The sequence below is a fragment of the Amborella trichopoda genome, chromosome 1 (assembly GCF_054954075.1).
Source record: "Amborella trichopoda isolate Santa Cruz 75 chromosome 1, AtrichopodaSantaCruz75HAP2 v2.0, whole genome shotgun sequence".
NCBI classification, from domain to species: Eukaryota; Viridiplantae; Streptophyta; class Magnoliopsida; order Amborellales; family Amborellaceae; genus Amborella; species Amborella trichopoda.
In genome coordinates, this window is record NC_142336.1 from 4,047,301 (window position 1) to 4,062,797 (window position 15,497).

At 34.7% G+C, this 15,497-nt stretch overlaps 1 protein-coding gene across 1 annotated transcript; it reads left to right on the top strand.

The window, feature by feature from the left end:
• Positions 1 to 10,092: 10,092 nt before the first annotated feature.
• On the top strand, positions 10,093 to 15,247 carry CYCB1;4 (Cyclin B1;4). Its single transcript, XM_088857756.1, has 10 exons — positions 10,093 to 10,736; positions 11,640 to 11,745; positions 11,844 to 11,879; positions 12,022 to 12,073; positions 12,364 to 12,549; positions 12,872 to 12,997; positions 13,138 to 13,386; positions 13,689 to 13,847; positions 14,189 to 14,367; positions 14,789 to 15,247. Exons 1-10 carry the CDS (start codon positions 10,700 to 10,702, stop codon positions 14,940 to 14,942), a joined length of 1,284 nt encoding a protein of 427 aa, XP_088713882.1. The 5' UTR covers positions 10,093 to 10,699; the 3' UTR covers positions 14,943 to 15,247.
• Positions 15,248 to 15,497: the final 250 nt, after the last annotated feature.

Genomic DNA, 15,497 nt, shown 5'->3' on the forward strand with positions numbered 1-15,497 from the left:
CTGGGTCTGGGTCTGATTAGACTCGACCTCTACTCGTAAACTGTTGGCGATAAAATACTTCAAGCCCTATTCATTTGGGTGTATTAAGGATCGTATACAATAAAAACTCAGAATCATATTTAGCTATTAAATGACAAATAAGACGCTTGAAATCTAATGATAGGTGATTGTAGCCATTTGTCAATAATTTGGGTATATGATGGTAAAGTAAAAGAAAAAAAAGAAGAAGCTCATAATGAGCGTGGCAATGGACCCACCTAGACCCAAGACCCAACGGGATTGACTCAAGACCCAACGGGATTAACATTGGACCCGGCGGGTATCGATATGGGTCCAACTTTTGGACCTGATGGATCGGGTCCAGGTCCAAAACTTGGATCCAAATACATTCGGATCTGGGTTTAGGTCCAGCTGGACCTGACTCATACCCGAAACCCAACAAGCAATAATGTTATATCACTTAGGCTTACCCCTGGGGCTAAATAGCCGGCCCTACTACTTCAAGATTCTAATTCTAAAACAATGACATTTTGGGTTCTTAATAACAAAAATAGTTGAGGTATTACGATAAAACAATCGTTTCCAAGTAACCACTTTATTGATAGCCGGTTGATTTGACCGCGTTTTTGATATGGAAGCTGGGCACCTAAATATACGGTCCAAAAAGTGCAAAGCTTCCATCTTAATTGTGGATGCAAGGTGTTTCATCTAATAAGAATGGAAATTAATGGTTTAAATGTTTTTTTTTTTTAATTATTATTTTTAATTTTTAAAATTTATTTATTTTTTCATATTCATGATCTCCATATTAGAGATTACATGTCTTAAAAAATTAATTCAAAAAATCCATCTCAAAAATAAATTTAGTAATAATAGGCCTACAGTTCTACATATGCAGGCAAGGCCATATGCGGGCTAGGCTGCATAGAAACCGGGCCGATATGATAGTTTGATTTTAGGGAAAATTATGTATATCCGTTGTAGTTTATGTTGTTATTAAAATACCAAATAGTTTTCGTTATTACTGGAATGTCCGTTTTTTACTTCATAGCAAAAAAATTTAAAAAAGACTTTTTTACCCTTTTTTCGGTTTTTGAACAACCAAAAATAGGTAGAAGCTTGGAATTTGCATTTTTATTTTCGGTTGTGAAACAACAAAAAATGTCTTGTCTTTGGTTGTTGAACAACTGAAAATAGGACTGCATATTCCAGAAGCTTGTTGGAATATGCAATCTTATTTTCGGTTGTTCAACATCCGAATATACCTTATTTTCGGTTGTTCAACATCTGAATATGCCCTATTTTCGGTTGTTCAACATCCGAAAATATCATATGAACAACAAAAAATAAGACAAAACCTTGGAATTTGCATTCTTATTTTTGGTTGTTCAATAACTGAAAATAGGACATTTTTTTTATGTTGAACAACCGAAAATAGGACATTTTCGGATGTTGAATAACCGAAAATAGGACAATTTCGGATGTTGAACAACCGAAAATAAAACTGCGTATTCCAGAAGCTTAAACGAGCCCCTTTATTTTCGGTTGTTCAAGAAATAAAATTAGCTTATTTAGGGTTTTGATCAACCGAAAATCTAACCATTTTCGGTTGTTAAAAAATCGAAAAGGGTAAAAAAGGCTGTTTTAAAATTTTTAGTTATGAAGTTAAAAAAATCGACATTATAGTAATAACAAAAACTATTTGGTATTTTGGTTATAACGGATATATATATATATATATATATATATATATATATATATAATTTCCCCTTGATTTTTATACTCAATCCCTTTTATCAAACTTTTTTATTTTATCCAAAGTTGCACCTTGAAGGTATGACGTTTAAATTTTTTATTCATAATCATACTTCAAACCTTGGTCTAAAGTTTAAAGTTTTTTTTACTCATAATCTCAATTTAGAGGTTGAAAGTCTAAAGTTTTTCCGAAAATTAATTCCAGACCTTCAAGTTTTGGTCCGAAGTTGATATTTGGAAAAAAAAAATTTAACAAAATGTCTTGAACATTAACTTCGAATTGTGAAGGTTTGAAGTTGATGTGTGGAACAAAAACCGACAAGACCAACTGCCTACAAAAGGTCGCAAACATCAATTTTAGATTTCGAAGGTTCAAAGTTGATGTTTGTGAACAAAAACTTACATCAGATCTTGAAAGTTCGAAGTTAATTTTTAGAACAATGTATAAGTAAAAAATATTAAACTTGGGACCTTCAAAGTCTGTAGGGGCAATTTGGGAAAAAAATAGGTATGAACGTAAAATAAAACCTTTTAGAATATTTTTTTAATAACAATGATTCCGAAGGATATTAGGAAAAAATCTTCTTTCTTTTATTATAATCTCCCATAAAAATTGATGATTTAAGTTATATCTAGGGTTGCTTTTGCTTAAGGACCTGGTTTCTATATGGGGCAAGCCCGCATATGTAGAAATGAGGGGCCTTTTAATAAATCTATTTTTTAGATGGATTTTAATACTCAATTTTCTAAGACATGTAATCTCTAACATGGAGATCATGAATATGAAAAAATAAATAAATTTAAAAAATTAAAATAATAATTCTAGTAAAAAAATATTTGGACCATTAGTTTTTATTGTTTTTAGATGAAACACCTAGTTGCATCCATCTTTAAGATGGATGCTTTACACTTTTTGAACCGCATATGTAGAAATGCAATCCAGCCCGCATGAAACAATTTTGATGAGCTGCATGTTAGCCTTTGCATTGTGCACATGATGACTAAACCCAAGCCTTTCTCAAACACATGATACCTCACTTCGTAAAAGATTCATTTTCAAGATAATTGTTGCTTGGATACATTTCTTTAGAAACTCTCCTTTTCAAAGTTTAATATTACGTTTATAATGTTTTTGGGGTTTTTTTTTTCCCAAATTGTGGAAATTTTTTTTTTTTGTATACTGAGACCTTCAATGTCCCAAATTGCCTTATTTCAAACCCACCTTCAAAATCTTAAATAAGGCCCGTCTTATTAAAAAAAAAAAGGAAAAAGAAAAAAAAGGATTTATATGGTTCTAAACTTCACATAAGACCGTCAAATTCTGAAATAGGTGAAATTTGAAAAAAATAAATAAAATCCAAAAAATGAGATATACATGTACTATCAAATTTTGAAGGGTGTCTTTTTCATCATCAACATCGGAACCTTATTTCAACTATTTGGGTCGGCTACATGAATCCTTCCGTATTTAGTTCTATCAAAGCCATCCTCCCCATATTTTTTTTCACTACTTCCATCTATGTCATTTGAATGTCTTTTTAAATAACAAGAATTTAAAAAACGGAAAAGTTTATATAGAGGCTCTAAACAATCAAATCAGAACCTATCTCAAAAATTTCACTAGAAGAGATTGTTTTGTTGCCCAAATATCCTTAAACTGATCATCTCGACATCAAGATGCATGGATATGAGAAAAAAAAATGGATTTTAAGTTTTAGAAATAGTGTATTTTATAATATATTTTTGAACCGTCAATTTTCAAGATTTTCATGTTTTCATAGATCGATCTAAAATATTTTGAAGCTTTAAACTTTATAAATAAAGATGAAAATATATTTTAAGGCTATCACAAATATTTTCAATATCGAAACCACATTTCTTGACACGATTAGAAGGTAGGCTCCAATTTGATTGTTTAGAGCCTAAGCTCTATACAAGCCACACCCAAGAATTTTAAAGAGTATATGCTAAAAGTTCTCTATTTTTATTGACTGTTTAATTACTTTTAGGGATAAGTAAGTTATGTATATTTCATCTGGCTCCTGAAGTATATTTTTTTTCTAAGCTCACATGAATATTTTCATTATTTATTATTTCTTTCTCCTTTGTTACCTTACCTTCAACCTGCCATTTTCATGATATGTCCCTGTCTTTTCATCATTCTATTGGAAAGAAAACTAATTGCCATATTTCCAGTGATTTAAAAGACCTATACATTTTTTAAAAAATATAAAAGCCCCGAAAGTTAAAAATTGAAGGTTTGTTAAATCAGGATTCTGAAGTTGATTAAGATTTTGAATTAGAAAATCAAAATTTGAATGAGTTTTTGTTATTAAATGATTTAAATGAATTTGATTTCTAGACAAATTCATATATGAGCTGGAAAGAGGATTCAGTATAACGATGTGGTCCATATTTCAGGCCATGTTATGTTGAGACCCTACCTTTTTTATTTTTACAAATTACTTTTTTTTGGGTGGGTAAGATATAGATTATCAGATTCAAGAAAATTTAGATTGAAATCAAGCTCGTGGGGACTATGCCAATTGCCATAGGACCAACATAACCCAAAGAGTGTTTCAATCATGAATTTTGTTAGGGGTGTGGTTTCTATAAGGTTGCAACCTTATACAATCCAATGAAGGCACATCTCCAAATTTATCATAATATGTACTTTTCGTATAGAAACCTCTTAGGATTATCTGAAATTATAGTTTCATGTCTAATTATAAAATTTTAAACTCCAAAAAGGTTAAAATGAAATAGATATATACATATGAATATCTTGAAAATGGATGTTCTAGATAATGTGTTGCAAGATCATTATTTTTAGGACTCAAAATCTTTTTTTTTTTTTCTCCGTATTCACCCATCTCAATGTCAAGATGATTAATTAGAGGGTTTTTCAACATTAAAACAACCTTCTCCAATAGATTTTTGAGGTACATCTTAAATTCTACATTTTAAGGTTGCAACCTTACATAAAACTTTCTCCCTTTGTTCAATGAAGTCTGCCAATTAAAAGAATGCATAAGGGGAAACTAGTAAATCAGCATAAATAAATTATAGATATGAAACCCAAAAACCATGTCTTTGAGTGGAATAGCAAAACATATGATGAACAAGGAGAGACATGAACTTCTTGACATCACATATCATTACGCAGTTATTAGGTCCATTAAGGCCTACAATGAACCTACTATGCCTGTGATAGTCTTGGAACTTATCCATCACGGCCTTCACGGATCGAATAGCTCATGGAACACCAGACACCCACTTGGGTGCTTCTTGGGGTGTTGGGAGGGAGAGAGTATCGTGGACCTAGTAGATCTGTAAAAAGGGTACTTTGAGTAAAAAATAAGGAATAAAATGAGAAAAATCGGCATAAGTGTAAAATTATAGAAATATGAGTCTTTCTTGAACTATTGAAAAATGATATTTTAGATAATTGCCCTTAAAACTTAATGTGATGTGTATAGTTCTAAAGTCTAACTTTTGAACTGCTCAAAAAAAAAAAAAAAAAATCTCAAATATATATATATATATTTTAGTAAAATCGGAAAAAAAAACCCCAAATTTTCAAAACCTCATCTACACCATTTTTCACTATTTTCGGCTTTTTTTTTTTTTTTTACCAAAATGACCTTCACAGTAATCTTTTTGCCGTAAAGAGAATTACGATACTTTAAGTACCATAATTTATAGAAAGGTCCATACGGTAATTTATATACCGTAATTTTAAGGCATTTTATACGGTAATTTAATTATCGTAATATATTAACATAAAATTACGGTACTCGAAGTACCGTAATGTCTTCCACATATTACGGTACTCCTTCTCTCTCTCTGTCTCATATATCAAAAAAACCCACTTCTCCTGAGCCTTTTCCTTCGAATATTTTCTCTCTCTAGACTCCCATAATCAAACTTGCAACCTCTTCTCCTTCCTCCATGTGTTTTCTACACTTCTCTGCAAAAACCCAAATCTTTCCTTCTATTTTCACACTTTTTGTAGCCTTTCTCTCCTTTGTAAATGAACCCATTATCGCTCCAAAACCTAATTCTCTCTCTCTAACCCTTCATAAAGAATCTCAATTCTTGGTGCCTGATCAACATTAACAGACCTTGGTTCATGGCAAGTTCTATAACTTTTTTCGACCACCCAATTGACTGAACATGAAAAGTCCTTCCTCATTTTTTTCGACGAAATTTGGTAATTTTTCATGAAAATGTTCAAGCATGCACAACTCTTTAATGAAAAACAGTGAACCGAGAAAAAAAGAGAAAAACCCCACTTTTATTATAGAAAATAAATGTGTTTAAAACTTGTATAAATCATAAAAAAAGAAAAAAAATGAAAAAAAAAAAAAACCCAATTCAATAGCCACAACTGAAGACATCTATTGAAAGTTCCCAACTTTACCAATCCCTTTGCTCGAGTTCTCTCTCGAACTCAGCTTTTCCTTTAGTTCACAGAGTGTGGGAGGAGAGGGGTAGCCCTGATAAACTTTTCACCTAATTTACATAATGCAGGAGGACCTGATAAACTTTTCACCTGATTTACATAATGCAGGAGGAGAGAGGTAACCTTGATATTAGTTTCGGTTTGAAGCTTTTCAACTAATTGCTAGGGTAGCCTTAATATTTTGGCATTTGGAATTGACTGGGAAAGTATTACAATAATATGCGTACCGTAAAGACTTCCCCTTATATTACGGTAATTAAATTACTGAATAATAATTCAAACTATTACCGTATTTAAATTATCGTAAAAGTAATGATCTTACAGGACCCTCCCCCACCCATGTGTGTAGGACCCCAAATGATCACCATTAAATTTAGCACGGATATCTAAAAAAATTATCACAAACTTGATTTTTTTAAAGAAATCGAATAAAAAAGGGCTATGAGTGTAATGACATAAGTTTGTTGGAAGCTTTTTAAATAATGAGAATTCATCAATATTAAAGAACTTGGGAACTTTAAGGTCTTGAGTTTCTCTTATGGATTCCACGAGAGGAATTCAGGACCTTGAAGGTCTTAAGTCAAGAGCAATTTTGGTAGTTTTAAAACATTAAAAAAATGGGTATGACTGTAATGACATAAAACTTTCTAAGTAATGAATTCTAGGATGTATGTGTAAAATTCTCTTGATATCATTTTGCATATTGTAAAAACAGTTGGAACTTTCATTTTCTTCCCCCATTTCACCCAACAAACTCCAACATTTTTTTATCGCATTTTTTACCCCTAAACAAACTTTTATAGCAAATAAACCCCCCCCCCCCCCCCCTCTGGTCATTGGTTTGACACTTGTAAATGTGGTCCGACAAATTGTTGTTGCGGTTATAATGATGTGTCGGTCCGGTATTGGTAAATGCGGTCTAACAGTTAATGTGGTATGGGTTCCAGTCCGGTAGTAATATGCGCCGAATTGTCTTTGGTGATTGAGCGTATACGAGAATGTGGCTCCTTCATGTACGAGCAAGGGTATTCTCGTCATCCAAATTATGACTTTTTTATTTGGGGGAGGTATTTGCTATAAAAGTTAGTTTTTAAATAAAAGTTGCAATAAAAAAGTTGGTCAGGGGGGGCGGTTGTAAAAAAAGTTGAGTCAAGGGGTTATTTTTTTTTGTAATTTTATCTTTTTAAAATAATCCAAAGCTGCACGTCTAACTTTGGACTTTCAATGATCGAATAATTTTCAATCTAAGGTTGCAATGTAAGTTCATTATTAACTTCTGCCCTTCAAGGTCAGAACTTAAAGGTTCGAGGTAAGTATATAACAAATGTTTACCGAATTTTGATCCTTTCATCCAAGAGTTAAATTTTAGACATTCAAAACAATCTGGTCAAAAATAAATTTTTTGGAAAGGGAGGATATGAATGTCAAACATAAATTATAGGGAGGGGCCATATTAGCATAAATTTATCTATTTTCTATTGATATTTATTGTCTAATAAAGGCATGTATCATTCTCTTGCAAGAGTCCACGATACACTTACTCACTTAGGCAAATGATTTACTAGAGAGGCATTCTTTAGAACAGAAGTTTGAGGCCCACTTTTGATACATATTTACTCCAACAAAAGATCTACTAAAGAGGACTTTTTCAGTCTAGCAGTTTGAGACCTACCTTTGAATCGCTAGATGAGTATTTAAAGATTTCCTTTATTTTTTTGAAAATTAGAAAAATGATATAGACATTTTTCAATTTTATAAAAAGGTCCCTTTTTTTTCTCTCTATTCCCTAAATTGCCCCTAGTTCGACCGTAATTACGATTATTTCGCCATTTTTTTGGTTTACTACTTAAGGAGTAGTTGGACCCTTGAAGGGTTGAACTGCATTTTAAGTGCATATCCCTCTAAATTCATTTTCGTTTACCTTTTTTTTTCTTTTCTTTTTTTTTTCTTTTTTTTTTAAGAAATTTGAGTGCATGTTGCTCCAAATTCATGTTATTTTAAAGGGAAAAGTTTACATAGAGCCGAGGCTCTAAACAATCAAATTAGAGCCTACCTCAAAACTTTCACTAAAAGAGGTTGTTTTGATGCCCATATATCCTCAAATTGATCATCTCGACATCAAGATGCATGAATATGAGAAAAAAAAAAAAATGGATTTCAAGTTTTGGAAATAGTGTATTTTGTAATGCATTTTTGGACCGCCAATTTTCAAGAGTTTCAAGTTTTCATAGATCTCTCAATCTACACTAATTTTGAAGCTTTAAACTTGATAAATAAAGATGAAAATATATTTTTAGACCATCACAAAGATTTTCAATATTGAAACCACATTTCTCAACACTATTTTAAGGTAGGCTCTAATTTGATTGTTTAGAGCCTAAGCTCTATACAAACCGTACCCTATTTTAAATATCCCTTCTAAAAGTTTATTTTTATGCTAATACCTATTTTTTATTGTTTTTTTTTGTTTTTGATCAAATTGCCCCTACTTCGGACCTTAAGACCAAAGTTTAACTTGGTTCAAAAAAAAAAAAAAAAAAAAAAAAAACTTTTATTATGAAGACGACACAACCACTCTTGTCCATTTGATTTCAAACCGGGTGGTTCTTCAGAGTTCAAAAAAAAAAAAAAAAATCAAACTTTTAAGCCATCCAATTTGACATTTAATGACTAGAAGTAATTGTGATAAATAATCACATAATATACACAATCTCTTGTTTTTAAAGGTAAATTGTGGATCTTCAAAGTCTAAAGTTTGTTTTTTAAGGTAAACTTCTGATGACCTTCAAGGTTCGAAGTTTATCTTTGGGATAATGTTTGTAGGGACAAAAGTCACAAAACTAAACTTCGGACCTTCAATTTTCGAAGTAGGTGAATTGAGTCAAATTTCTCTCTTTCTTTTTGGGTTTTTTTTTGAGAAAAAGCATAAAAGTAAAAATAGAAGTAGTTTGACACCTAAAGGGTAAAACTACTTTCATTTATTTTTACTTTTAGATGTAGTTCGAATTTGATCCTTTCAAGGTTCAAGCTAACTGGCCTGGTTCAAAGCAGCTTCTGGTTTGACCAAAAGTAAAATCAGAAGCTAGTTAGACCCTTCAAGGTTCAAACGAAGCTTAATTTGACGACTTGTGGTCGAACTAGAAGTTGGCTCAATGCTTTTGGTTTGACCGAGGCTAGTTCAACCCTCGAAGGGTTGTCAAACTAGTTTGCAGGGTCGACAAACTACCTTAGTTCAACCCTTCGCTAGCAACAAGTTGGGAGAGGCTAGACATAATTGAAACAAAAAAATAAAAGTTAAAGAAGTAAAGGGCTTGGCCGGCCCTACATAGTCCTGCATTCGAGCCACATTATTGTGGCCAAGGCGTTATTTTTTGAGGGACAGGCCAATTGGGCCGGGTAGGGCCACCCCGCCCCATTGGCATCCTTATCGAGGGTTGAATCTGGCCCTTAAAAGACCCAAGCTCCTTCTAAAGCAATGAAAACATATAGCTCCACCCTTAAGAGAAAAAAAAAAAAAGGAAAAAAAAAGAAGCAGATGTAGTTTGAGCCTTCAACTTAGTCTACCGTTGAATTGTGAAATCTAGTATTTAAAAACTCAATTCTCTCTCTTTATTTTTCTTTTCTTTTTTAATCTTGAAATTTATATTGAAGAAATCAGTTGCACTCAAAAAAATACAAAGGTTTATATTCTTTTCTCTTTCTCAAATTTATTTTTGTCATTTTTTCAGGTGAATAATTTATTTTTGTTTTAGATATCATCTTTCTAATTGCTATATTACCTAGAGAGAGAGTGTGAGAGAGTTGGTATGTTACCTAGAGAGAGAAAGAGGGGATATCACAATATTTCTAAATTTCTAATTGCCATATTACTTAGAGAGAGAGAGAGAGACCGAGAGTGAGAGTGAGAGAGAGAGTTTTGAAAGAAGTTACAGAGAGCGAGGACTTAAAAAACTCATTCATAGAGAGAGAGAGAATCTGGCAAATTACCGTTTGCAAACCCATCTCCAACGGCTATATTCCACTTAGAAGGGAAAAGGAAGCCCAAAACTATTGTCCACCGCTGGATATAGTTTGTGCTTCTCCTCCCATCCCAACCGTTGGATGAAAGATGACCGTTGCGAGCGTCCCTCTTTCCTTATTTCAAAAACCCATGGTGCCTCTTCACCCTTATATCTCTCTATCGGACCGGACCAGACCAAACCCATTTCGAAACCAGAGTTTGCGAGCTTAGACAGAGAAAGAAGAGAGAGAAGAGGCAGAAGAACAGAGGGAGTTGACGAAGATTGAGAGAGAAGGGTTAGATATAGAGAGAGAGAGAGAGAGAGGCCTGGTTTTTTCTTGCCCTCTTCTCAGTTTGTTCCTCTCACTGTGGCGAACCCTAATTTTGAACCCCAGTCTCGAAGCCGATTACATTGTTTCTTTTCTACTGTTATTTCGAGTCTTGGAGCTGTTGTTTTTCGGCAAAACCAGGAAGAGGAGATGGCAGCAACCAGGAATGCAGTACCCCAAACCAGAGGTAATAAACAATTTAGGGTTTATTTTATTTCATAGCGAATGGTTCTCTGAAAATTTGGCTGCGTGCTTATTTAGGATCTGGTTTGGGTTTTTCATTGGAAATGAATGTATGACATGTTCTTTTCATTTTTTTTTCTTCCCCATAGCTTTTGGGTCAGATGATCATTTAGGGATTCTTTGTGACTGAATCTGTGATTTTTTCACAGAATTGATCCAGAATCCGTTTCTTGATTCATAATTTCCTGTTTCTGTTAAATATCTGCGAATTTTAGGGCTATTTTCTTCTCCTGAAACTAGTTTTGAGAGATTTTACAGGAGCATTTCCAGAATCAGTTTTAGGTTTCTCATGGGCTCAGCTCTTTTATTTTGTGGTCTCAGGGTTTCTTCCATAGCCATTCTATGTCTTGGCCGTATTTTTACAGAATCTATGTTTGGGTTATGTAGCAAGTCAATGTTTGCGTGTTATTGTTCTTTTCATGTCTATAGCCCTCAAAACAAAGGCATCGACACGGTTTACCCTTTATTCTGGCTCTGCAATTTGTTCTAACCTAAAATGGGTTTAACGGCTTTCAGGTTTTTGAGCTCTTAATCAATCAAACTATTGATTAACTTGGATTCAAGTTTTCTTTCTCTGGTAGTGTTCTCTAGAAACACTTCCAGATTCAGATTCAGTGGTTTTTTGTTGTCCATCTATCAAATTGCCTGATTCAGGGTTTTCAAGGCTTCAATGGTTTCTTTTAACCTCTCAGTCTATCAAAACGAGTCTATTAAAACTAACTCTCACTTTTTAGTGTACTTTGCTGGCTCTTTAAAATGCTTCCAATACTTCCTCAGTTTTTGGGTTTTCATTGTTTCTGTGATGATGGCTTCTCTCTCTCTCTCTCTCTCTCTCTCTCTCTCTCAGGTGGAGCTATTGTTCCTGGTAAGCAGAAGGCAGTAGCCACTGATGGCAACAACCGGAAAGCATTGGGAGATATAGGAAATCTCGTGAACACAAGATGCGAACAAGGGTTAGTACTCAAGATTGAAGGCCTAATCTCTGCTTTCTCTGTTTTTCCTTTTTAAAAAATTCCAATTCTTGTTTTTTACTTGAACTCTTTTATAACAGGAAACCTCTCCCTCAAATCTCCCGGCCAGTTACAAGGTCAGTTAGGAACATATTTGTTTCTTGTAGAATCACTCACCCCTCTCTCTTCCTCTCTTTCAAAATTGTATCCTCTCTCTCTCTCTCTCTCTCACTCACTCACTCTCTCTCTCTCAAATTGTGTTTCTGTTTTGGTTTTCAGGAGTTTTGGAGCACAACTTCTGGCCAATGCACAGGCTGCTGCAGTCAATAAGGTAAATGATCTAAACCCCCCTCCATTTCTTGATCATTTTCATCTTGATTCTTATCATGCGAATCATTATCTTCCTTGCTTTGGCATAAGAATGTTTTTTGCTTCCATATACAATTTCCAAACTGTGATAGAATCAGGCATAAAAGAAGAATGAGATTTTTTCTTCTGATGTATACGGTATCACCTCTAATCAGTGATAGGCGTAGGTGAAGTTCCGTATTACTTTGTGATAAAATTAGGCATAAGAATGGTTTTCTCTTGATGAATTGGGTCCAATCTATGATTTATTAGGTGGTACAGAAACCAGTTGTGCCACCTCCGGCTAAACCCAAAGTCACTGTTAAGCCAAAGCCCGAAAACATAATTGAGATTAGCTCCGACACAGAGCAGAAAAAAACACAAGAGAAGACTGCCAACAGAAGGGCATCAAGGAAGAAAGTTCACACTCTCACTCAAGTCCTCACTGCTCGAAGCAAGGTATTCATCTCACTGTCAGTCTCTCTCTTTACCTATCAGTCTTGTGTTTTGAATTTGAATCTAGCATGTATGTGCCACTCAATTTTCATAGCATATCAGTCTGTGTGGTTTGGCTACATATCTGGTTCAAATAAAGATATGTGGGCAAAAAAATCTTTGTTGCTTATGAAGACCAAGTTTTGTTCTCACTTCTGAAAGATGCTTGAATCGTAATGTTATTTTTCTGCTGGTTAATTCAGTTTGGTGTGAAGCTTTATGTTTGTTAATGTGATATTAGGTTGATCTTGTTCTTCTATTTCATTATGTGCATGGCGATTGTCAGGCTGCTTGTGGCTTGAAGGACGAGCTGGAGGAAAAGGTCGATGACATTGATGCCGCCGATGTCCATGATCAATTAGCGGTGGTTGATTACATTGAAGATATCTATGCATTTTACAAGAAAGCAGAGGTATGATAAACTCTCTCTCTCTCTCTCTCTCTAATGTATTTGCTCTAAAATGCCCTCGTTCCTAGTACAAAAATGAAGAACTCTCTACCCCTCTCTCTCTCTCTCTCTCTCTCTCTCATCGTCTTTCAATTTTTGTGCAGAGTCTGAGTCAGATTCGTGACTATATGGGTTCGCAAGTTGAGATTAATGATAAGATGAGGGCAATTCTCACTGATTGGTTGATTGAAGTGCATTTGAAATTTGAGCTAATGCCTGAGACACTGTACCTTACGATGCACATTGTTGATCGCTATCTATCCATGAAGATAGTCAAGAGAAGAGATTTACAGTTGGTTGGTGTCACGGCCATGCTCGTGGCCTGCAAATACGAAGAAATATGGGCTCCAGAGGTGAAACTATCTACATGAAGCAAGTTGAGAGGAGGGATTTACAGTTGGTTTTCAAGATTTCTGTTTAGAATCTCTTACCAATTTTCCAATATGTTTCACAGTTTTTTTTTTTACTGATCTTTAAGATTTTTCTTGTATGTGGCCATTTTATTGAATGTTGCTTGTTTAAATGTTCCTCTAGTTACTACCCTCTCTCTCTCTCTCTCTCTCTCTCTCTCTCTCTCTCTCTCTCTCTCTCTCTCTCTCTCTCTCTCTCTCTCTCTGACTACATACATCTTCTGATTTTCGTTAAATGTTTGCAGATAAATGACTTTGTATGCATATCAGACAAAGCATACAGCAGAGAACAGATCCTGGCTATGGAGAAAGACATACTGAATGACCTTGAATGGAACTTAACAGTCCCTACACCATATGTTTTCCTCGCTCGCTTCCTGAAGGCTGCTGGATCTGACAAACAGGTGTGAAAGCCAACCCCTCCCCCCCCTGGTCTCTCTATTGTGTGGTGTGGTTCGAAATTTGTATTTCCATATTCTCTCTCACACAATCAGTTGCTGGTTTTCATTTGGGCAGTGCCAAAGTCCTCTTAGTTTCTCTCACCGTGTTGAGCCCCCTCCCCTATTCTTTTATCCATTTCCCTCTTACTGTCTGTTTCTACTGGTTTTCTTGTGGGATGGTGTCATTTTTGTTTGTCAGTTCGCTTTCTCGTTATCTCTTACCGCTGGTTTTTGTATGGGGTGTTATCAAATCTGGGACTCAAATTTCTCTCTCTGTGTTGAGTTCTTTTCTCTTTGGCATGCAGATGGAGGACCTAGTTTTCTTCTTTGCCGAGCTGAGCTTGATGCATTATGTCATGACGAAATACAGCCCTTCCAAGATGGCTGCCTCTGCTGTTTATGCTGCTCGCTGCACTCTTAACAGGACTCCCTTCTGGACCCAGACGCTCATCCTGCATACAGGCCTTTCAGAAGCTCAAGTGAAGTAAGCTCTCTCTCTCTCTCTCTCTCTAAGATAATATTTTGGCAAGGCCTTGTAGAAGAAGTTAAGGTCCCCCTCTGTTTTCTGTTTCTCTGCAAAGAAACTCTGTCAAATTCATTTAACCTGAAGTGGTGGACCCACTGGTTTCGAAAATATCGGAGAACCCCCCCCCTCCTAGTTAGTAAAAGTTTTTAACCTCCCCAAACATTCAAGAGTAAGCAGTTCCCTCCCTGATTTCACTGTTTCTAAAATTTTCCTGATTTTTGCTTGCCTGGAGAAGTCACTACAGGTTCTGAAATTTTTTAAAAAATCACTGGTTTTGAAGAAACCCAGTTTGCAGAGAGAGAAGGGAGAGAGAGAAGAAAAAAGGGTGGTTATTTTTACATAAGCTGATTATGGTAATTAATTTGTTCATATGATTCAGGGATTGTGCAAGTCTCATGGCTGAATTCCATTCTGTGGCCATCGAGAGTAAGCTGAAGGTGATATACAGGAAATATTCAAATCCTCAGCTCAGCTCTGTCGCGCTTCTTCCGTCTGCTGCCCAACTCTTATTATCAAAATCGCCAACATCATAACCATCTTTTAAATCAATCTAATATCTATGGTATATGTAAAGCGCAAGTTCCCCTCAGAACCGACGCGCCAAGTGATGTTTTTTGAGTTTTGGCAGTTTGTTATGTTTTTTATTTGGGAAATATTCAAATCCTTGGCTCTCTCAGCTGTGTCACACTTTTCCGGTTTGTCATGAAAACCAGCAACCTTGATCGATTGTTTCTTTATTATGTATTACACTGACTAAGAAAATTTGCTCTTACAATATTTGTAATTTTTGTGGAATTGTAATTTTTGTGGAATATACAACTTTGATTTTCTACTGAAATCTTGAGCATTGAAACTCTTCAAAGAACCTATCCACAAGAATTTTTTGTAAAGCAGTTTTTTGTGTTTTTTATTTGGGAAATATTCAATCCTTGGCTCTCTCTCAGCTATGTCACACTTTTCCTGCTTGTCATGAAAACCAGCAACCTTGATCGATTGTTTCTTGATGTATTACACTGAGACTAAGAAAATTTGCTCTTACAACAATTGTAATTTTTGTGGAATAATAAAACTTTGATTTTCTACTGAAA